This window comes from Cloeon dipterum, chromosome 2 (assembly GCF_949628265.1).
Source record: "Cloeon dipterum chromosome 2, ieCloDipt1.1, whole genome shotgun sequence".
Lineage (NCBI taxonomy): Eukaryota > Metazoa > Arthropoda > Insecta > Ephemeroptera > Baetidae > Cloeon > Cloeon dipterum.
The window spans coordinates 26,407,909-26,432,194 of NC_088787.1; the positions used below are offsets into that span (position 1 = coordinate 26,407,909).

The following is a 24,286-nucleotide window of genomic DNA, read 5'->3' on the forward strand; positions in this document are numbered from 1 at the left end:
GACGGATGGGGTGCGGTCGCTTTTGCATCTCTCTCTCTCTCTCCGCTACTTGGTACACACACGCCGAATAAACAACTTTCTTATTACTCTATGACTTTTTGGGGTGGTATTTATTACACTATGGGGTGGTGTTGATGGAACGAACTGGGCTTTTTGTTTTAAGACTCCGCTGGTGTTAATGGTCGTTGTTGTTGCCGCCGAGAAAGTAAACGAGCCGCTTTTACGCGGCTGCTCCTTTATATCTCTCGGTCTCTCTCAGCGCAGAGCCATCGTAATTGTAGCCACAAGTCAGGGCGGAAGCAGCTCCTGAGATCTATCCGATTACGCCACACACTCGCCCCTGAATTATTCAAGAAAGGGGCTGCGGCTGCAGATCGCCGACTGCAGACAAACTTGTCTAATCAAACTTGCGGTCGGCAACTTTGAGAGTTATGTCACAAAGGGTTTATATTAAATAATTGAAATTCAATAAGGAGAACTAAGTAAATTTGTTTTACGCCAAGTTTGTTCTATTTGCTATCACGCTTTAAGATCAATGTCGAAAATTTGCATCATCTTGCACCTTTCAAAAGATCAATATTTTACCTAATCTTAATAAGTAAAATAGTGAGATGAAAAGTAAAAAAATATTTATAATTATACCATAAACTTTTTACGAATTTAACAATGAGCACAAAACAAGTGCAGTTTTCCTCCGAAATTGAATTCACTCTTAACTAAACCCTTTCCATTCCTTAAGTTTTTGATTATTACAGTGGCCATTTGTAAAAATCTATCGGCGAATTTGTACACAAATATTTTGTAATGCATCAGTGGAATTATTTAGCATCCTCTGCAGTTACGAGATGGCTTTCAAGATTAAAACCAAAATTCTGACCACAAAAAGCTGCTCTAAATAAGTAAAGCCGGCGGCCCTCAAGCGCGGCCGTAATCAAGTTTGAAGCCGTATTTCACTGCGAGCAGTGGTCGCGGCCTGAAAAATTACAACGGCCACTCGAAAGGGTAATCTGCGTTCGGCGCTCGCATAAAAATAAGTAATAGCTTTTTTCGAGAGTGCATAGGGGAGCAAATTTCGCATCTCGAGGGCTAATTTAAAAATGATACAGAAATATAGAGGCGGGCGAGGTGGAGGGCTTTTGTTCCAGGCATAATTACCGCTCACCAGCACCACACCACCAGCAGCAGGGTAATAAAAAAGGAGGACGAGTGGAATAATTTTTATATTATTACGTACAATCTCCTTCCTGGCGCATGTAAGGTCAGCCGAATGAATGGGAAACACGACAACATACACACGCAGCACATTATGCGATAATTCCGCGCGAATTCAAGTATCGCAAGCGACAAAACGTGTGCACGCTCGCGACGGTTATGTGTATTGTTCTTAAAATACTGTGTAGTAAGAGGGCGATTTTCTCTTCTCTTTTGTTTCTATTGTGTTGAAATATTTTATCACAAAAAGATGTAATAGGTATTACAACGGCAGCGGCGGCGATGCGACCGGAGCGTGTGTCGCATTTGTTTTCGCCAACCCCCATGGCAGCGCAACGCACACATCGGGAGGGTTGAAAAATGTCCCCCGAGGAGAGGGATGAATACGGCAGGTCGCTAAGTGCAGCGCTGCGAATGTATAAATGTGTGTGCTGCATCATCTTTCTCGCCGTCGGGCCGCTAATCCGCACCAACATTGTTGCAAAATTACATACATTTCAACGAATGCTCTGCTCCAGGAGTGATTGCAATTTTAATTGCGTCAATTCGTGCACTTCAAAAATTGCATGTGGGTACCTCGAATTATCAACACGGGAGATAAAAATTGAAAACGGGATAAATTATTAAGCAGCTCTTAAATAGGACAGTTGCTTGCTGTGGCAGAGATAAATTTTATAAAACACTGCAGAGGAGACACAGTCGATCGGCAGGGGTGTGAACGAACACAATATATTTAATCTTCAGTCAGTCCGTGTGCAGATGTACCAGACGACTGGTGGGTATTTAAATAGCCAGGTTTGCTGACGAGGTTTGGGATTAGCGCAGTAATTGCAATTAAAACCAGTGATACAATTATTGATTCTGCTATTGAATTTGAAAAAAATTTAAACTTCTCTTCCATGAGACAGTATCGTCTCCCAACTTGGGATTGTTTAAACATCCATTTGAAATTTATTTTAGTCATTTGTGACAACCTACAGGTTGTATGTAACATGGCATCCCTTGTGGGGAGATGCACACCCTGCACAGGTGACGTGTGCCCCCCTAAGTGAGGAATTGTGCCCCACGTGGTCGGTTCCCCATAAATCGCAACGCTAATCATAGTGATTTTGTTTTTCAATTAATTTGTCATAAAAACCAAATCAAATACTTATTGTAAGTTTCGCGCAGATAAAAATGTAACCTCGGAATGATTTTACGATGAACTCAATTGCATTTCCTTGTGCATCGTAACTCGATTGTACACCGTGTTCTGCTAGAGAGCATGCAGCCAGTTTGCCCTTTGACACGCTCACCGGCTGCGTCATCGGCAGACCACGCCTCGAAGGGAAGGGGTCACTCCCACACCCCACCGCCACCACGCCCAGCAGTGTCACCCCGTCAGGAGCCGTCAGTCGGGCTCTGACCACCCCAACGGCCACTCAGAGGCCCTTGACCCTCAGTCCGCCAACCAAGGTTTCGCTTTGTCAGACACAAAAGTTCAGACAAATAATACTAAAACGTGACATTGAACTCGAAAAATATATTTTGTTATGCTAATAGCAGTTAAGGAGCTAGACGGATTAGTTAACAAATAAAGCACATTTTTAACCTAAAATGGATAAAAAAAATGTAGAAACTAGATAGGAGTGTGACAGTATCCTTAGCATCGATATAGACACTATTAGTTAATGCAACTGAGAAAAATATATTAAACTTTCAAATTTTTAATTCATACTTATTTTTTACTCGTTAGTCAAAATCTGGCTGTTTTCGATATGGTACTGAAAAAATGTGGCGAGATAAAGCCTCTTCGTGTTCCACTTTCATGCCTGGAAATCTCCGTGAAAACACCTGTTGTGGTGCGCAACGGACGTGAGCACCAGCGACCCAATAAAATCTATAACCAATAAAAGAGCCCGATGGCACCAATAACCGTTCACCAAAGGCGTGGTTATCGACGCGGACGGCGATTGGAATTGGAGACGACGGCGCCTTCGTGCCAATGTATTTTTGCCCAAAATCCACCGCACAGTTTTCTACACACTTCAACTAGGGCCAACATATAAATAAAGCACTTTGGTTCATACCTTATTTTTAAGCAATCATGGATTTTTTTTTATTTATTGCAAACGCTTAAAAAACAAAAATTATTGACTTCAAGCCGGAGAATTCAATTCAATATTGACTCTTATAGCAAATTTTGAGAATAAATCCTCTTTTTGATACTCTCCATGAAGTAAAATTAATCACCCCTTTGACGTCTCGCAAAGAAGGGGTAGCTGTTGTTGTTGTTTGGTCTCCGGTCGGTGGCGCCAACTGGCGAGCCGTGTTCTTAACGCTTCGCGGCATTAAAGGGAGAAAAAGAGAGTTTGGCCGAAAAAGAGAAAAGTCGGTTGAGAAGTGCGAAAAAAGAGCCAGTCATTTGGTGGCCTTTAGAAAAGAAGAAGCCACGGAGGGCGTAATAATAACGAGGCTCGAGATCATCTTTTCTTAATATTTGCATCACGTGCCACGTGATAATGCCGCACTTACAGACGTTTCGCGCCATTTTAAATCCGGCTGTTAAAACGGTGGCGATGCCGATTTTTTATCTTCTCGCCCTGCTGGAGCAGGATGTTGTAAAATTCTCGCTGTGCATCATTAAGCGGGTATAATCATCTTTATTGCCACCGCGGCTGCAGCAAAAGGGTGCGAAAGTGTTGTAGTTTTAATCTGCGACTGCACACATAAGACTTGATTCCAATTTAGCGCGAGCGAAATCCGGCAGACGTATCTCCGAAATTATGCGCGGAATACAGATTCGCTCATTTCAGGCGCGATTAACGCAAATATCATATCGTCACGAGCATTAGTGTGCCCCTCGCGCCAGCGACAAATTAATGTTTCCGACTAGCACAGCCGTAAAATTTAATTTATCAGACGAGATGCATCGTTTACATGCACTATTTAACCCAAAAAGGAAGTGCACTTTTTCTTTATTTCCGTACCCCTTGAAGTCTGAATTTAGAACATATTAAATTACTGCTAAAACGATTCTGAGCACAAGATTGAATATTAACATGCTGAAATTTAAATATTCAAACATGACATTGGAAATTATAGCTCAATAACCTGATCCAATTTTAAAATTATAAAAAGCAAAAAATAATTACGGCAACGATCTTAAACAAACTGATTGAGTAACAAAAATTTGATCACAAAAATAAAAGTCGGGTTCTTCAAGTTCTTTTGCTAAAATGCAACAATCTTAGAGTTGAAATTTCCTATTAAAATTCATACATAATATTTGCACTGAAATGGATAGTGGAAAAAATATATCACAAATAATCAAGTGATTTTAGATTACTTAAAAAATTTATTTCTATATTAATTGAGTGCTTTGAACGTAAATGCAAGATAGTCAGGAATATTAGAATTTAAGAGTTTTTGACCTTGGAGCTCGCTTATACCCTTATCTTTCTAACTGTGAGAAAACCATAAATGTTTGATCGGCCTTTGCAAGCGAGCATCCCCTTGCAGTTTTCACAATATGAACAAGCAGACCTTTCAACCTTTCGCTCGCTGCTCGCTCTTTCATCCACAAAGTTATCTCGAAAAGAAACTGCTTTTACAAGTTGATTAATTTGCCGGCGCACTTTGAAGAACTCTCTTTTTAACAGCCTCTTAACTTTCCCCAATTTCCCCCTGCGACAAACATTTGGTTATCTGATTGATTCCGGCGCTGTGTCCTCGCCGCACATACTTTCATCCCTGGCGCAGCGTCTGAGGCATCCCTTCCACCATCCGCCAGCTAATTAACTCAGCAGCAGTCAGTCACGGGCTCGATACAAAAATGTGTTTGCCTTGCCGGCGAGAGCTGCGAGCAAAGGAAAAGGCGTTCCGATTGAATAATTAATGCCGCATCTTTCCGGATTGCCTTTCATGATAGAAAGGGTTAAAAGATTATTTGCTTACATTTGATGCTTTGAATATTCAGAGAGAGGCAGGCAGGCAGGCAGCCTCCTGCTCTTTATGCATGCGCTGGCTGCAGCGGCGAATTTCGCCTAGCTTGATGTCTCTACTGGGATATTAATAATTTGCTCGTCTCGTTGAATATGCATAACGAGTACCAAAGCGGAGTATTGACAAACTGCGTCATGAGTTATGGATGGAAAAAGGAGGCGGCAACGGCGGCAGCTGCTGGCTGCTTTCATGCCAGGGATCAATCTCTCGTACACAGCTAAGAATTGATAAAAGAGAATTGCTAATTCGATGGTTCTGCGTACTCGGTCGGCGCGGCACAGACGCCAAAGGGACTGCTTGCCAAACTTTGATACACTCCGTTAGGCGGATTGCTGTAGACGGTGCAAAACCTGACATTGCAGACGACAAGCAAATGCAAATTTTCCTTTTTTTGTTCATCAAATGTTTGGTATTTTCCAACCAGACTTAAACTTTAATTAAAATAAGATTTTAGATACTTAGATCGAAGTATTCAATATTAAATTGCTCCATTATGCAGCAGATATTCGAACCCCATTTGTTTTGCATTTACCCAGCTATTTAGAATAGGTTTTGCCAAAAACATTTTTCCAGTAGAATATCAAATTTTACATTAGCGGCGAGGGGGACCGAAAATCAATTTTCCTGATTTGAATAGAGCGAAATATGAAAGTCAGATGCGGGGGCGAGCTGAAAAAGGCGGCGTTTCCTCTCCAGCCGATCCGTCTTTGCATCCATCCAGTTGTTTGACAAGCAACACCGTTTGTACAGATATAGGCAACCACAGCGCACGCGAGACAAGCCAGTTGCATACTCAGAGAAGGGGCGAAGGAATGCCGCTGCCTCAGTGCGTGTTCAGGGATTGTTGGCCGGAGAGAGAGAGAGAGAGAAAGCACGCGAGAGAGATGATACAAGAAGTTAGTTAGTTCCGTGTTTGTTTTAATGCAAAAAGTTTCGGGGAAATCAAAATGATCATCAAAGGAGAGGAATGCTAATAAGAAAATCTGGAGAGGAGGAGCCAGGGCGCATCTATATGGAAATGAGATTGCTGATATTAATCTAATCCGGGCGCATCGAATTATCGCGCCCGCGCGCGACGCACGCGGAGGAGCGGAAGGGTTGAGAAATCAGCATCCGAAGACATTGATTGAAACTCGGTGGCTGGAGCAGAATTAATAAATACCGCTCAGCCTCGTCTGCAGCTAGAAAAGGAAAATGATTGATTGAATTATCCGCCGCGCGACGCACGAACCAATCAAATTTCCCCGGCTAATTTCAAAATTGAATTAACGTTTGATTAATTACATTGTGTGTGCCAGCCAGCGCCTTCCTAGCATCCGAAGCGCACGTCTCTCTCTCTTTCTTGGAGCTCCTCAATGATTTAATTGATTCGAGACGTCAGACTCGTCGGCGCAATTACTCAATTTCATTTCGACCGCCAGCCGCCGCCGACTGCTGCCTGATCTTTTTCAACCCTTTCCAGGCGCCTGCTCCCATTCTACAGCCGTGATTGAAGTATTTTAAACAAAACCAATTTTTAACCAGTATGACTGTACGCAGCTTTTAACCGTGTGAAAATTTTCATCTTGGCTAGTTTTTCAATTTTAAGTTTTCAATATAGTTTAATTAATTAACACATTTTCTTCCCTTAAATCAAGGTTCTTTAGTAAAATTGAGCTTCTACTCCATTATGTTAATTAAAATCGTGTAACTTTTTAACACTTGATTGGTATGTCTCAAAACGGTAGCAGAAGGAAAATTTATGAAGCAGTTGTTTTCGCTCTGTAAAACGTTTGGATTAGACGTACAGAGTCAAAAAGCTCATCCATTCCCATTTTTCCATCAGGCCGGTGCTGTGGCAGGAAACATGGCCGCTTAATGGCTTTTCGCGGCGATGAAACTCCCGTCTGCCAAACATGAGAATTTCATGCAGCTCGAGGAAAAATTTTTATCTGCTTTTGTTCGGCTAATTCCCAGTGATAAATGCTGCATCATTTTGCCTGCTCGCTGCCTGCAGGTGCGTTTGTGGAATTAATATTATTGCCGGCCCACTCGAGAGCGAGTTGTGGCTTTCGCTTTAAATGTTTAATATGCGCATGGATTTAAGAAGCAATGGCTTTCCACAGCGCTCATATTTAGTGGGGGCTACCAATTTCATGCAAAATACATAGTTCAATTAAAACAATTTTTTAAATATTTTTCGGCTTGTACTTGCAATAATTGAAAATAATTGGCCTCGCTATTCAGCAAAACGATCATTTGAGTTGACTGTTTGAATTATGGGAATTATGAGGCTATAAACAAAGTGCATGAATTACGAAGCAGGGAGAGAGCGCTCATCAATTCAATAGCATCCAAATTTTGCAGTCATTTTTCTCAAGAACTTGCTGTGCTGCTTGGGCAAATTTTGCATTTAACACAATGCTTTCGGACTGGATTATGCAAAAACGACAAGGATTTTTGGTGGTTTCACATGTTTGTTATTATTTAAAATATCAAGAGATCAAGGATATGAATCACAGAAAGGTTAATTTTCAAAATTAGTGAATAATGAACTTGCAACCTGCTGTTTTTTTTATTAGCCAAGAAAAAACCGCAACTGATTTCTAATATGAATTGATTAGTGTTACAAATCAATATTTAAATTTCAAAATACCAATAATCAAAATAAAATAGATTTATTTTACTGTGCTAGCTGCAAGGAAATTAACAATTCGTGCAAAAATCGATTTCAGAAGCCACTGCGAGATGGGCAAAGCGGCAGATTTCTCCCCCGCTGCTTTTTGCCACGGCACGCACAGTAAATCATCGCTGCGTGGCGTAGAATGGTGTGTACAGCGAAAGAAACCATTGTTATCGGCTAATCCCTTCGAAAGACACAGAGAGCGAAGAAGCGGCGGCATTAGCATTCGCACTCGGAGGAAGCGAGCCGCCGAGAGTATTAATCATTAAAAATTATTATTAATTCGCCCCGCCCCGTGGCTAATGGATGGCACGCGCGCATTTGCCTTCATTTGCATTCGAATGATTGTCGTTTAGCAGCGCCGACAATAATACGTACTATTCAAGCTGAAGACCGAGTGAGCGACCGACGAATGCGAAGCCGGAATGAATTCCTTGCTTGAAATTATGTATGCATTATTTAGCAGCGGCACCGCACACAAACTTTCCTCCGAGTTTTGGATCCAAGACAAATGATGGCAAAATAAATGGGTATTTCTATTTTATGATTGCTACAGAAGCTGGTGGAATTCATCATTGCGATATTTTATTGCAATCTATTTTAAAAACCTATAATCCAAAATTTCTTCTGCTCTTTCTAGCCCCAACTCATAACCACTTCCCTACTCCTCGGACGTTTGCAGTTGAACGTAAGCTCCGTCCCCTCGCTGTCTCGCCGCGAGAGACACCTTGCCGCGCGTGAAACGAATACCGCCACTGGCCACCACTTCTGCGACCTGAAGAACTCTACTGCTCCACCACAGCCCCCTCTTGTCTGCAACATTGCATCACCGACTCGCCCTGAGTGCGACCTAGACCATTTCTCGAGAACGTCTCACGTGGCTCACATCTTGCTACCTATTTGGCTAGATTGTCCAACCAGACACGACCGCGCTTCTAGAGTACAACTACTCGGCGCATAGCAACCACCAAGTTCGACCTCTCGGACGACGCGGACAGCTATCATCGACTTTTTCAACCATGAATTCTGGACACACTGTCTCAAAAGAGGGACTACTGTGGTGATTCTCCCCACTTCTTGGTACAAGAGACTTCAAAACGTTTCCCAAGTAAGTTCCTGAATCTAGAGTTCCGGAAAATTCGATTTAAAATTGACTGTAATTAGTTATTCTAATTAAATGACAAATTACCTTCCCAATTAATTGATATAATAATGTAAAGAAAATTCTGAAAATAAAGGTAACCTAATTTCATTTCGAGTTATTGTAAACAGCCGTAAATAATATGAAGTAAACTCCAAACCATTACTCGAAGTTCAAACGTTAAATTACAAGACCTCTAGTTAAATTTGTGAAATAAATTTAAGATGTAGTTGATTTAGTCACTTTGTTATTGAAATCATCGTGTTTCATTCAACTGACCCGAATGCCGCTATTAACCGTTCAATTCGCCCCGCTCTGGTTGTTTCAACACAGGAGCAGAGTGTGTGGTGTGGCTCTTGTCACTCACTCGATATTTTTACCCTTCCTGCTCCTGCAGCGCATCTCTCTCTCTCTCTCTCTCTCTCTCTCTCTCTCTCTCTCTCTCTCTCTCTCTCTCTCTGGCATTCACAAAAACATTATATTTTACCCTTTCATTATTTATTCCATTCGTGGCGGAGTGGCCGAGAAAAATTATTATTGCATGTTTGCCGGCGCTGTTTGTTTGTTGGTGTATCAGAGATGTGTATAATTGCCGGGCGAAATAAGAATGGCCCCTGCGCGCCCGTATTTGTTTTTGCATTTTTAATCGGCTGCCGCCCTCGGCAGCTGCTGCTGCAAAAACGATTCTGACAGACGTTTGCGGCCAGGCAATCTTCCCTTTTTTAGCTTCGTCTCTCTCGCCCGGATGGAAATACTGCCGGTGCGGCGCTAATTAGGCCTATCAGACACGTGCAAATTTTCGCCAGCGCTTCTGCAAATTGCCTAAAATTTTAAAGCAATTTACCGTGAAAGATTTTTCCAATGAAAAGTGACCATGTTCAAAATTTATTCCAAAAACAAGGAGTTTTCACGAGTTCCTCGCTATCAGGGGGTCACCCGTATCAAAAGAGATCAAAATAACCGATAAAAAAACATCGGATTTTGGCTTTTGATAGTTTGTAATAACACTTATTGAGAAAAAGGTGTAGTTTTTTTTATTAATGTTATACTTGAGTTTTCCCTTATGAAGAGCAGAACAGAGCATACAAGAAAGTTCGGAAGTGGCTGCTTGAAAGTTCATCGATTTTGGCGTCAGAAAGAATGTAAATTGGCGTCTGTGGCGTCGACGCCGGTTGCCAATAGCAATAACGGGCGAAGGAGCGAATTTGGAGAAGTTGCATTGAAGAGAGACTTCTTACTTTGCATATGAAAGTGACAAATGCGTCTGAAAAATATGAAAGGGGTGCGGGCGTGGCAGCAGCGGGGGTGAGCAACTTTTCAGATTGGGCGCAATATTTGTTTGCTTTGAACGGTTGGCGCGTGAAGAGTCGAAGACGAGGGGAAGGAACACGCTTTTGACGTTCCGATTGCCGCAATAAAAATTGATGTTCGCTGCTTTCAGACGCGCTTTTTCGCGTTATAAACAGCCAATAAAAGAGATACCGACGCATCTATCATCGCCACCCTATCTTTAATGCTGTTATTGTGCTCAAACTGCAGAATAGAAAAGCAGCCAGCAGCAGCAATGATCATTTTTCCCTTCTTCACTATTGTTCCGCATCACTTTCTGACGCAATATAACCAAAAATATGTATGCAAAATCTCAAGTCAGTCTCACCCAAGGGGAAGCCGTTCCACTATTCAACAGCAGTAGAAGAAAACCTTGTCGGAGAAAGAATATTTATATTTGAGGCTCCATTCAATGAAATTGCGAATTAAATATTTAAAATAGAATATTATTGATATATTTTCATATAATTTCAAAATCAGTCTGTATACGAGTTCTCGTTCTACTGATTATCCAAAAAGCTGGCCTCACTTCTGGCAGATTTCTGCAGGGATGACTCTCACAATCAGGCATGCAGTGGAGTACTTTAAATATTAAAACACCTTGGTGGTAAAAATTTACAAAAATTTAACAGACAGTGTGGTACAAAAGATTGCAGCAATGTAAAATTAGGTTCTAAAAAATAAAAAAATAATTTATTTAATGAATGAATGAATGCAACTATTTACATCGAAATAAAGTTTATATTTTCTTTTTGGGACCAATGTTTTACAGTACCGGGTTTCAGCATTCGTGCTAGTGCAGTGCGCGCCCTTCCGGTCCTCAGACAGGGATAAAGAGCAAACAAAATTGTGCTCAAAAATATTTTTGAATGTGCACCTAAATTTGGTGCGAATGGGATAGAAAGAATCCTGCAGCCCCTAAATTCGTACCTATTTTAATAATGGGCTAACGATGAAATTTTACAAATTATATTATTTCTGGATTTTTTTTAAAAAAAATAATGTCAAAATTCGGTGTGTCTGCCGTGACCTCTAGCCCCTATACGCACCTAACTTGAGTGCAAATAGCGAATGGAGCCAACCTTATCTGATAAATATGATAAATAAATAGCGGTGCAGCGTCCATAATATCGATTTTGGGGGTGATCTATTTGCCCACCAACCCAAATTTGCCTTTTTTGTCTCCATCCCAAAAGTTGGTATGTACAATCGCAATTTATATCGTTACTTCAAACCATAGGGGGGAAGGGGGATGAGGGTAGATCACCCTCAAACCCCTTTGACTACCTAAGGGAGTTCAAGACGAGTCTAACAGTGTGTAGTTTGTACAATTCTGTGTATTAGAACCTAAGATTTAGAGGTTGCTATATTAGCAAAAATGCATGGACGCATATATACATAAAACCTGGTTTTTGCCAACATTGTGATCGCTATATCTCGGGTTAAAAGTGTCAAAATTGCAATATCTGCACACCGTCCAACTCGTCTCATTCTCCTTTAGATAGCCAATGGAATTTAGGGAAAATCATTTTTAATTTAAGAGACTTGCGATTAGTGAATAAGTGCCGGAAAGTGCAAAGCGACGCGATTTTTATCTTAGCTGTAATGCATAGGGTGGAAGGGGGATGGGGGTTTATCACCCTCTAAACCCTTCTGTTATCTAGGGAAGAGTGAGACGAGTTCAACGGTGTGCAGTTTTTTAAATTCTGATGGATTAAACCCGAGATTTGGCGATGACAATTTCGGCGATTATTGTTTTGATTTCTGCAAGGCTTCAAATAGTCAACACACTTATTTCACAAGAGATGGCGATAAATTATGCTTCCAGTGAAACAAATGACGTAAAATTTCATCTGGGGATAGGTCAAGGTCTTAAATTTAAAAATCCGCGCGAAAACATGTTTGGCAACAAAACGCAGTTACTGGGAATAATTATGCTGGGAATGGATTTGCCAGGGAATGGGCGCTGGTTGCCAATGCGAGATACTGGGAAAAGGCGCTGCCACAGCGATATAGCCGTCAATAAATTAGCTAAGCAGAATATTATTTAATGAATTAAGAATATTTTTTACATCTTTTGAATGGGAAAATTATGGATCAGGTCTTACAAGTCATCGTCAGCGTAATTTACATGCAGTGATAACAGGATGTCAGTGCCAATTTCCAGGGATCAGATTGATTGACGCGAAAAGGAGATTGGTGTCCGAGCCACACGTCAAGAGCGATTTGCCGGAGGAAATTCGACTCATTGTCAACCCCCGAGTGAAAGCAAGAAGTCATTGCTTCCGCACAGTCGTCATGTGACCGGAATAATCTGATGCATACTGACGAGGGAGGGTCATCCTCTCTCTTCATCTTAATAATACGATGACGAACTCGATGGAGCACGCAATGTGTGTGGAATCATAACAACAAAAAGGGGCGTGTTTTTTCTATTTCCATTGCACTAAAAATCGTGAAATTTCGACTAATTTAAGCCTAAATTTAGTTTTGATTGACAGTGCGGGAGCCTAGCAAACTAAAACAGGCGATAAAAGTCGTCGCCCGTGTTAGAAAGAGTGAAATTCTTACCTGATGCGTTTTCCCTCCAACCGGAGTGCTGACCACCAACGCGACATTCGCCACAATAATATTGCAGTCCTTGGGGTTCCACACGAACAAAAGGTCCCGCTTTGAGTCTGCCACATCGCGGATCTTGTTGTTCGAACCACCACTGGTCCACTTGCTCTGAATCAGGTCCGAAAAACGGTCCTGCAACTGCTGAAACTGGCCCCAATCACCGGCGCTTGACATTTTGTGTGTTTACAACTTCAGCCGGTATCGATCTGCAAGCGCGCAGCTGGCTGACTGTGAGTGGCGCGAAACCGGTTCCTAGTTTGAAAGTTTGGTCGCTGCCACACGGCTCGCTGCGCGGAAAGTTTCACAGTTTTTGTCACACATAGTTCTTGTTTTGGCTTCATTTCTAAATTTGTATTTATATTTATTGGCATTCAGATTAATATTTAAAAAATCTTCTCACCTTTCAACAACAACCAATAGATTTATTAGTAAATATATAATATATAATTAGAGGTTATAACTAATATTGTTTTTTATATAGACAAGCAATATGATATGACCTTTTTTGTAAATTTTTTAAAGTTTTCATTTCTTTTCTTTTGTAATTATAACAAACAAAAACAAAATGGGGGGATATTGTGCTAACCAAACTTTTCTTATAATTTAGTTTCCAACATGAAAAGTAAAAACAAGTCAGAATTATTGCGCTTTTGTGTACACAATAAATTATTGCTACTATTAAATTTTATCTTCTGATCTTAAAAACCAAAAAATACATAGCAAATTTCATCGCAATTTAACCAACCGATTTTCAATCATGTTTAACTGTAAATACCGTAAACACAATGGCTTCAATGATTGACTAAACCTAAAATTCCCTAGAATATTAAAAATTTTGCCCTGATATCCGTTAAGTGAAAAATGAATTGCGTATAACAATTTACGCAAGTACGTAACTATTTCGTTGATCTTAAAAGGAGGAGGGGCAAGGGGACACCCTTCTGTTCTAAAAGAAGAAAAGAGTTGCTCAGCACATAATTTCTTTGCGCGCACCATCGTCGTCAGCACTTGGCTGCTGCGGAGTATAAATCGTGTTTAATTACTTTGACTTTATTCTTAAGTGAAGATTTATAGCTGTCTCATAGTCTTAATGGGCGAACAATGTACTTGCAATAACGATAACACGCCCTTATTCGCTGTGTTCGTCTGCAATAGAAGCAGCACGGCCGAAATATAAATTCTCGATTTTTCACATCTGCGACTGCTTTTGTCCTGTTCGCTCCGAAAATAATTATACAATTTCCATTCTTTTATTTCCGTGGATTTGGCCCGACTCTATTGTTGTTGTCCGGGTCATTGTTTATCCAACCGCTCCAACGAGCACGACGGCGATTAATTATTTTGTACTGTCTACAATGATTAAATTAATTGGGAGGAGCCACCGCTTATAAATAAGAGCGAACCGTCACACTGTGCGAAATAATATGTCCTAGAAATAAAACGCGCAAAAGGTTTAGCTTAATACTACACATAGAGTTTCAAATTCAGAAGAAAGCTTTTTTCTTCCATGCAAGAAATTAAATATATTAGACTGACTTGATTTGGTCCATGTGGATATCACTTCTGCATTTTTTTAATTTCAAATAACTTTACATGCCAAAATTCCAGATAAGTTTTTATGCTAATCTATGTGCTTGGATACCCTATCCTTTTAAATTATCTTAAATAAGCAAGTAATTCCATTCTGTCGATACAACGAGAAAATGCCACCGAAAAAATCAAATATTTGTCTTTGGGTGGCTATCAATTAGTGCAATAAAGCCAGGAGGGGCTATAAATTCGGAGAGTTAATGCAGAAAGAACTTGTCTCTCATCCCCGCCGCAACCCCATCTGCTCGAAATTCCAACCCTCTGCTCCCGCACGTCTCTTAAGTATAAAAAGTTGCTGCACTTAAAAAGTCGCCCTTTTTTCTTCGCGCCGCGCTGACAAACTTAATTGATGTTATTAAAAGAGTTAAGGTGGCGAAAGGGGCCGTTTTTCGCGAAGGCGAGGATCAAATATCAGTTTTAGACGCCTGCGGAAAACATGGTGGCCGAATCATCCCCATTATCTTAATCCGCACCCTTTGAGCAAACATGAAACCGAAGCTGTCGTTTTAACGAGAAAAGGGAACTAGATCCAAAGAGAGCACACTTTCCGTTCGTTTACAGGCACTAATATTGACTGACACAGTCACACTGCGTTTGAAACTTTATGGAGTGTCTTTTGAAATAATCGCTGACATTTTCCGAGTTAAATTATATCACTAGGTGATATATCGGTGAAAATTGTAATGAAACTTAGCTATTTTATATAAGTCAAATACTTTTGTTAGAAATTGCAGCACAGAAAATATTTGCAAAACATTTGTCTCCTCGTCCTTGCTTGGGAAGTATTCTTTTAGAACAAGAACTTACTCTTTCGAAGTAATATAATGAAACGCTTGTTTTACGAGCCAGGAGGCGAGCAGCCTAGCAAGGACGCAAACGATTAATTTTAATAAATTTCACGCCCACGTGCGCGCCAAACGGGAGCATTTTTAATTAATGCCGTTTATTTATGTCCTCTCATTACGGGAATTTATTAGAAAAATTCAAGTAGAAAGAAAGGGTTGAATTGAATGGGCAATAATTTCCGGCGGCCCGCTCTGTTAAATTAAAAAACAGGCGCTGGGGGCGGCTGCGTTTCATACGAAAGGCGATGAAAGAGGTGAATTCGAGGGAAAGGGTTGTTTCCTAGTCCTTGGTGTGCATAAAAAGAGAAGGGTTTGCAGCCGCGTCGTTCCTCCAAATAGAATTAAAATAATTTTTGCGAAATGATTAAGCATGGTGCTTCCTCGTTTCGCGGAGAAAAGTAGTTCCTGCTGCCAACCAGAGGGCTTCTCGAATTTGCATTTTTGAATAATATAATAGGATGCCTTCGTAAACGCTCTCGGAGGTTTCCGTTTCAGGGTAATGAGTTGAGAATTCCTATTTCCTCCCTTCCTCGTCAATAATTCAAGCGTGCAAAATGGCTATTTTGTGCTTTTCATTTTGTCAGTGTTGTCTGCGAACCCTTATCGCTGATGATTTTAGTTTATGATTAATTGTACATTAATTCATGACGTTATTTTTCAACACGTTATGGGATCAAATTAAATTTTCCTATCCTACTATAAATTCGTTGCAACGTGGCAAGAGTACAGGTGCACTTTGAAAAATTAAAGATGGATTGTTCGTTCTCTAAAACATAAAATTTGATTTAAATTGTTTATAAAAATAATAAAATTATTCCTAATTTAAGAGGTGGTTAATTTTATGCTTACAATGATTTCTTGTTAGGAGCCAGATGACTCGGAGAGACAGCGTTGCAAATAATGTGAGTGTATGTATGAATAATGCGGAGTGCCCTGCAAAACACGGCCGCCGTGAGCGGTTTTTCTTCACTGCGCGCCAATTAAACAGCTGATGAATTCCATTGAAATAAGAACAAAAGGGAAGAAATAGCTTAAAGCTGATTGCGCGCGCCGAGCATATCAAAATCAGCACAAAGCGTGCGAGTGAGCAGGCAATGAAATTTATGCGAACTCGATAATAATGGTGCGGCAAGGAGAATTACCAGCGCGCTTGATGGGATTTAGCGCGTTTTTTGAGTGCTGCTTTTGTTCCTTTGTTAAGCTGCGAACAACGCTGGCATAAAAATTCAATCGGCTGCCATTCATTAATGATTTAAAAATGGATGGATGCGGAAGCAATTTTCTGCTCGATAATGACTCGAGTTTATGGAAAGCCAGGCAGGTGAGCCTTTCAGCCTTTTGTTTTGAAATAAACAATCCAGAGCAAAAGCGGTTGTGCGCCACGATTTTTCCCTCAATGCTTATTTAGCTCCGCCACTCCGCACCAGCAGGTAATTAGCCGTGCGTCGATTGGTTTTTATTTAATTTCTCCTGCTTATTGCAAAAACCCTTGAGGAGAGCGTTTTGTCAATGTTGTTTAAAACCAATGCAAAAGATTTTCTGGAAGTGTCCCGGATACTTATTTAGGATCCTAAATAAAAATGAAAAACGATACACAGTTGTTACTCTTTTGAATAGAACAACGTATGACTCAAAATCAAAAAATCTGGCACAGAATGCCCCTTGCTGAAAGGGGAGTTTGAAGTAAAAAAAGAACAAAAGTTTGCAAAGCGGGAATAAACTTGATTCTCATTCAGCTGAGCGAAAAAGTTGCATGTAAAAGGGAGTTAGTTTTCCGTTGGAGATTTCATTGTTGTGTCACTTTTTGATAGGCCAAGATTTGCATGAAATCTGTAAATACCGAGCGGAAGGATATTTCTCTGTTGTTGTATCCTGCTATCTCTTTTGAAAGACAGCCGAAAAGACGTTCGCCTGTTCGCTGCTGGGAAAGGGAAATGAGACAAGTAGTCAGAGAAGGCGGCGCCGGGATATTATTTTACTATGGGAACGTGCATCGTGGTACTAGAGCCAGCATCCTGAAAAAGTGAGTGGAGTCGAGGTTTGTGAGCAGAGAGTGGGATTTTAGTAGCAGTATATGTGAATACTCTCTTTAAAAGAAAGGCACGGACAGTAGCAATCCTCTTGAGGTTATTTGGCTCACGTCGACCAAATCAATAAAACTACACACTTGTAGGCCTGTCTAAAATATGCGTTTGGAAATTTATTTTCCAAAAGTTTCGTTTTTTCGTGTTTTATGGGACATTTCTAACTCTTAAAACTGCCGGGGGATGCAATTTAATAATTAAGATGGGATTATTTAGTTTGCTCTTGCCGAACCTGATCAGATAAACGCAAAATTATCTAGGTTGAAGGGAATTTAAATTTTCCGAAAAGTTGAGATGTTTTTAATAAACTCAAAGTCCGGCCTTTTATGTTTAAAATCTAAAAACACAAGGTGCGTGACCTAGCTTGTTTGACAATTTCCGGGTGGTGTTCGCTACCGTTTTTAGATATTCAACTTCAATTCAAGTCCAGAATTTTTAACTGTTGCAAATACTGCGAATGCCAAATTTTGATATTGAAAAATAAATCGTGAAAAGAGTGAAAACTTCCGTTTCTGTCAGTGGCATCCAATTTTGATGCGGAATCCCCTTGGGTCTGCCAATAGACACAAAAAAGTTTTCCACTCGAGCAGCGGTCGTGTGTTCGCGCGAAAGAGAGGTGGAACTTTTCACCTTGGCTCTCTTATTTCTCACTTGATACTTCCGCAGTGTGTAAATCACCGAGGGATATTTTATTGATTGCCAACTGGCCGCCCCACGGTGCGTGCCCGAGTGTGTCTTTTTATATTTGTCGCTGACCGTGGCGGACCCCGGCGATCATTTTCCACTTGATAACATCTTGTAACCGTCTCGGGACCTCGGGGACGCTGAGCGGACAAGTTTTCCCATTAAAAAAGCACCAGGACGGACGCAGCGGAGTGACCAGCCAGGCTGAAAGCCGAAATATCGTCAGCGCAGCTAAATTATGAATAAAACCACGCGCGTTTTAATTTGCATATTCCTTTTGTTGCATGGATTTCGGCCCTTTTCCGACCGAGAGAGGGGTTCGGAAAAATTCTACTAATACGATGTGTACAACCCTCTCGCGCGCGCGTGGGGCAGAACAATACACGAGCGCGTGGGCCGCGGAATACACATCACTGTCTGATGATGAGAAATTCTCCCTAAACTCATTTTTACTTCCGCTGCCTGGTAATACCTACAGAGGTCAACTCAGCAGGCACATATCATCATAACCCCTTCCTCTCTTTCTGCTCTTCCTATGGGCATTCTCTTCGCCCTGCCTCGCATCAGCCAGCACACACACACACACTCACACACACACATACGCACACGTCAGAGCCTACTCTGGGATTATAAGATCCATCTGACGGACGAGCAGAATTTATTCCAATTTAAAATTCACATCAGGAAATACGCGTTCGAGTCATTTAGGGCGGCTGGCCGGTCGCCTCTCCCTCTCATTTGTAAAGGGGTAAAAATGGCCAAGAATTGATGCTGGACATTTCCTCTGAGCCGCACCTTCCATCCGCTAGCTCTGCTCCCCTGACTCTTTCGCCCCGCCGGCGTTATGACAAGAGAGCCGCATCTGCGCTGCAAAGAAAAATGCAAATGAGAGGCGAGCATTAATTTGGGCCCCAGCAGACCGACGGAATGACTGATTTTCTCTGCTGCCCGCCCCCGACCACCGCCCTTCAATTTTAAATTTGCTTCTGTCGCACAACTCCGAGCTCATCGTTGCAACTTTATGTAGTTTCCCTCTGCTTTCGGCATTTTATTCAGATGATCGTTTTTTTATTTTTCTTGCAATTTCTAATGAATTAAAGCGATTCATTTTTTATGTTCAACAGTACTCTGATTTAAATCCTTGGTTTTTTGGGGATATTTATTTGTCTTAAATATGAAATGCTATTAATCAATCCAGTTATTGGAATTATCCATAAAATAAATTTTGCAATCCGAGATATTAAGTCCAAATACTCTTTGAAAATTCAAGAGTGGCCCGTTGAGAACTTAAATGCGTTATCTCATTTCCACACGCTTGCTTTTCTCGTCGCAAATCGCGCACGAAGCATGAATTTGTGGTCTATCTCTCTCTGCTCAATAATAAAAGTGGTGGGTAATAAATGAAGCTTAAGCGCGGGTGTTATTTTTTCCGCTCGCACCACCTTCCTTCCACAGCAACTACTGATGCCAATTGGGTCGAGAGGAATTATTGCTCGGCTAAGCACTTTTAATTCCCCCTGAATTTATAAGAGCACTCCCGCCGATCAATTATTTTTTTTGCTTATTCTCGCTTTATTTCACTCTGCGCGTAAAAATTATCTCGTCGATTTTCCGTTGCCTGTAAGATTTATATCGACCACTCATCCGTGAAAATGCGAGGGTAGTGCAAAATGAGACTGCATTATTCGCGTGTAGTTAATTCTACCATTTAGATAAAAAAGAGCCTGAATTTTTGAAGGGGCTCTTTTCTCCGCACTTTTTGGTTACAGCTTGAATCGAAACACTGCTTTTATATCTTACACGGTACACGGTATACATATATATTAATTTTTGCTTAGCCACAAAAATCAATGAGTTATTATTCAAATTCAGCCAAGCCCCGTCCAGGATTAAGCGCAAAAAGTCTGGACCCTTTTTTTAATAAATGCACATACGCTCGGGGGCGGCGGCCGTTCTTTAAAACCCCCGTATACACACACGTGGAATATAAATATTTTTAATTCTTAATCTCGCACTTTTTTCGCAGGCCACACTGTATTTAAGCTGTGTGCTTGGTCGGCGCGTTACGGTTTGACCTCACACGTATGCCAGCAGGCGCATGTGAGGAATTATAAAATTCAGATTAGAATCAAGAAGCAAATCTGCAAAGCTCGAAATATAAATCAACGGGCGCGCGCGGACCAACAGGAAAAGATTATTTCATTTGGGTTCAGCCCTTTTTTAATGCTAATGGCTGTAGCTCCTGCCACCGGCCTCCGCCGCACCACCAGGGATTGGAATTTTCGTTCTTTTCGCCCTCGCCAGGATAACTTGAAAAGTGTATGGTAATTCTGGTATTAATCTAAAAAAATAAAATAAAATGGTTGAGATGGAGAGACCAGCATTTCACTGAACAATTTTAAATCAAAACTTTAGTTGAGCTAAGAAATTTTAGGTTTAAACTCAACAATAATATCTCTTGCTCTTTCATTAAATAAGATGTTAAAACAAAAAATTATTTTACTTCCAACAGTGATTTCCATGATTCTGGAGGCCCATTATTTGTGCAGCTGTTTCGAAAGTCGTGAATTCGAGGCGCTCCCACTTTGCAGCACGCGATAAAAAAGGCTACAATAACAAACTAGAGCGAAAAATCACACGTCGATAGTGATCTGGTAAACGTGACGTCACTCGCAGTCTCGTTTCTCTGAAGGGTATGATTTCCTTCCAATTTCCTCTCCATACATCATCAGTCATTGTGTTGTCTGGAAACAGAGGCACGGAATTTGACAATCAGTCATACGCGGCTCACAAGATAGATACATATCTCGCTTTCCCCGCTCCCTCCAAAATATTGTTCTGCTCTCTCACGCCGCAATCGATTTCGTGTTTTTGTGAGTGTGTATGTTCTTGTAATACCCGCTAAGCATGCTTTTTTATTCCATTCCTAAGCCCTCTCGGTGAATTTATTTGCGAGTAATCGTTTCCTTATGGCTTCAAATTACATGCCGATGTTTTTTTCCTCTCGTCGAGCCGATTTTTCTTCGCGCTTTTGAGGTACCTCTCTATAATTCGCCGGCTCAAGCGAGATTACACGTTTGTGTGCCCTTTATATTATTATTTTTTTTTTGGTTTGGATTACAAGGGAGAAAGAGGGCAGCGCAGGGGATCGGAAAAAATGCGACGCAAAATGATCCAGAGCTATTATGGTGCGGCGCGAGCTGTATTTGAGCATCTCGAGTCACGCCAATCGCGAATCAAATTCTACTCTCATTTGGTGTGGTAAATTATGATTGCCCACCCTCTGCTATTTGATTGGGCTTATTTGCCGTAAAGGGTAATTTATAATGCCATTATTTTTTGAATGGTACATAAATCAAGCCAAATGACTGACGCTGCCGGTTCTCTCTAGCGAAATGGGAAAAGAAACAAATAGATTGGATTTTTCTCACAAAATGTAGAGTTTTGAACAAAAAGTGCATTATGAGCAAAGCCGAATGATAATTATTGAGTTTATTGATAGAACAATTAAAAGTAATTTGAATTGTAGCAAGTAACTAGAAAGTCGATCGAGTTGATTTTTTATCTTAAATTAACTCTACAATGACGGGAAAAATTAAAATTTTTTAATTTTCTCCAAAAGAAGAGTTCATGTCTACATTTTATGCCAGATTTCGATTCCTCTCGTCGAGATTTATCCAAAGGCTAATTTTCAGGGGAACTTGTAGTTGGGAGTTAATATAATATTTAAAGTAGAGAGACACTGTTAGCCAATTGAAAAGCAAGCTAATTTTTAGACTCCTTTAAAAAAATACATTTGTATGCCCATCATCAAGGGCTAAGTTTTCCTGTTTCTGAGGAAAGTATCAATCCTCTTCTGATGATTTAGTGTTCCCCTATTAAAAATAGTAAATGATTATTTGTAAACATTACGTCCATTAAGCTCAGACAATTCAGACGAATTATCAGCTGGTGCTTGATCAGCTGCAAACCGCAGCTATTATTCGGAATAAAAATACTAAATGATATCAAAAAGATCCTTTGTGTAGCTGCCTCTGCCAGTTTTTCCTTAACAGTTCCACTTTTTGGTTAACTTTTATCAAATAAATTTATATAAGGCTTCCAATGTAAAAGTAATGTTAATGTCTAATCTGTACACAAATTTTAATAGCTAGGCAACAGTTTGAACCTCAATGCAGCGCAGGTTGCCTACTTATGAAGTGAAGAACGCGAATCGCAATCGCTTCATCCGAGAGCGTTCTATCAGCGACGCAAAAGTGGAGAAACAAAGAAATCGACTCGTTCAATATCCTCAGTGGTGATGTACAAAAAAGAAGCACTCTTTGCTCCGGTGACGGTAGACGAGTGCATATCGCCTGATGGGTTCGTTCGTGTTATTAGCGGAGAGAGAGAGAGAATAAAGGCCTTCAGAGGGATGAAGAGAGCACGTGTTCCATGAAACAATCGACAAGAGCCGGTCGTGTATTCGTCGTCCGCACAATAGGTGGAGGTGCACAGAATGAGATATCGCGGATGAATAAGTGGGCGTGTTTTTTTTTGTATTTTGCAAAACCAACGAGTCGAAGAGATACATTAAAAATGGATGGGCTAGTTTGAAAGAGGGCGCGCGCGCGTTTGAAATTGAACAAAAGCTGAAAGAGAGCGGATAAGTGCTTTTTGAAGCTAATTATTATTTATCTTCCATTAAATGACTCATTTTTCTCGTATTGCCGATTAACAATGAACCGCGACTGTTTCACTACCAGTCTGAATAAATAATCAGTCAGCCGTGTGCTCGCCAAACTCTTTTTTCTCTCTCTCCTTTCCTCTCTCGAGAGCAGTGGCGCTGACGAATTTCAAAGGCCATATTCCTCAGCAATGTCATATGGGCCCGACGGGGGCATATTATCACAAAGAACTCGTGAATGTTGGAAACAATTTTACCAAAAACGAGAGTCAGATATGAATTTTTAAATTGGTTTAATTCTAGAGAATCGTCCAATAAAATCCTTAAAATTTGTTTAGGAATTCATGATATCAGACAATAAAGCCCTGTCATTCAATGAAATTTTTTATGATCAGAACTGTTGCGAATTTGTTTATATTAATACTCTAGCTAAGCCTCTAACTGTTTATGGCATTTTTATTTCAAGAATTTAAAAACTTAATATGTTCAAAGTTATATTTAACGCAAGGTTGTCCTTGTAACCAATTTACGAATCAAACATTGGAAAAATCTTGACGGCAGGTGTTTTGGAAAAGCGTTCCTCTACCGAAGCTGATTGCGAGAAATCAATTTTGCAATTCCGCCTCGCGAAGCAAAAGAGCTGCTTTGCTCCCTTTTGTGCGTCGCTCTCTGTTTTATCTTTATTATTTTCTTGCTCATCACAATGCCATTAATATTGTTGCCGCTGCTGCTGATTCCTTTTATGTCGGCAGAAATGAGTTCCTATAAATTAATCAAATGCAAAACGAACGCGATTTCGCTGATGGTACTTGAAGGAGAAGAACGAGAAATGAGATGGAAGGGCGAGGGGAGGCGAAAGGAGGAAATTTGCTCTCCAGCAGCAGATTCCTCTTCGCCGAGCTGCCAGCCGACGTCGTTCTCTTTGTTTTTTATTATAAAAACATAATATCATGCCAATTTCCTTTGTTTCCGACGGCATTTTGTCGAACGCAGGTAATAATGAGATCCAAAGGGAATCGAGAAGAAGCTTTTGCCAGACGAGAAATAATAATGCTTAAGCGAACGGAGGGGACGATGAAGAGAAGCAAAACGAAAGAGAGCTGACAGGGCTGCGCGCGGGATCAAAGGGCGCTGATTATTGGAAAAATGTTATTAAAATACTTGAACGGCTGCTTATCATTATTGAAAAGCCGAGTAAGCGTTCTTCCGCACATCTGCCTTCATTCTTGCACATTGGCTATGATAATAACAGGATCGCTCTTCACCAACTTGCTAAAGGCGTTATTTATTAATTAAAATTGAAAATACTGAACATATCTACAAACAATTGACATAGATCCATGCTCCCAATTATCAAATTATAAGTTACTTGTGGTTAATAGAGCATTAATTATTGAAGATTATGTTTCGTTAAAATTGTCTGCAAAAGATCTTTATTGCAAATAAATGTACTGCTAGCATCGATTTAGC

The 24,286-nt window shown here is 40.6% G+C and overlaps 1 protein-coding gene across 1 annotated transcript in view; it reads right to left on the reverse strand.

Moving 5' to 3' along the window:
- The window catches only part of mbo (Nuclear pore complex protein Nup88), a 69,456-nt gene extending 56,307 nt beyond the window's left edge, over window positions 1-13,149 (reverse strand). Inside the window, exon 1 of the mRNA XM_065478628.1 lies at window positions 12,900-13,149. Coding sequence (XP_065334700.1) covers window positions 12,900-13,121 — 222 coding nt within the window. The 5' untranslated portion in view covers window positions 13,122-13,149. The remainder of the gene's footprint in view (window positions 1-12,899) is intronic.
- Between the last annotated feature and the right edge of the window lie 11,137 nt (window positions 13,150-24,286).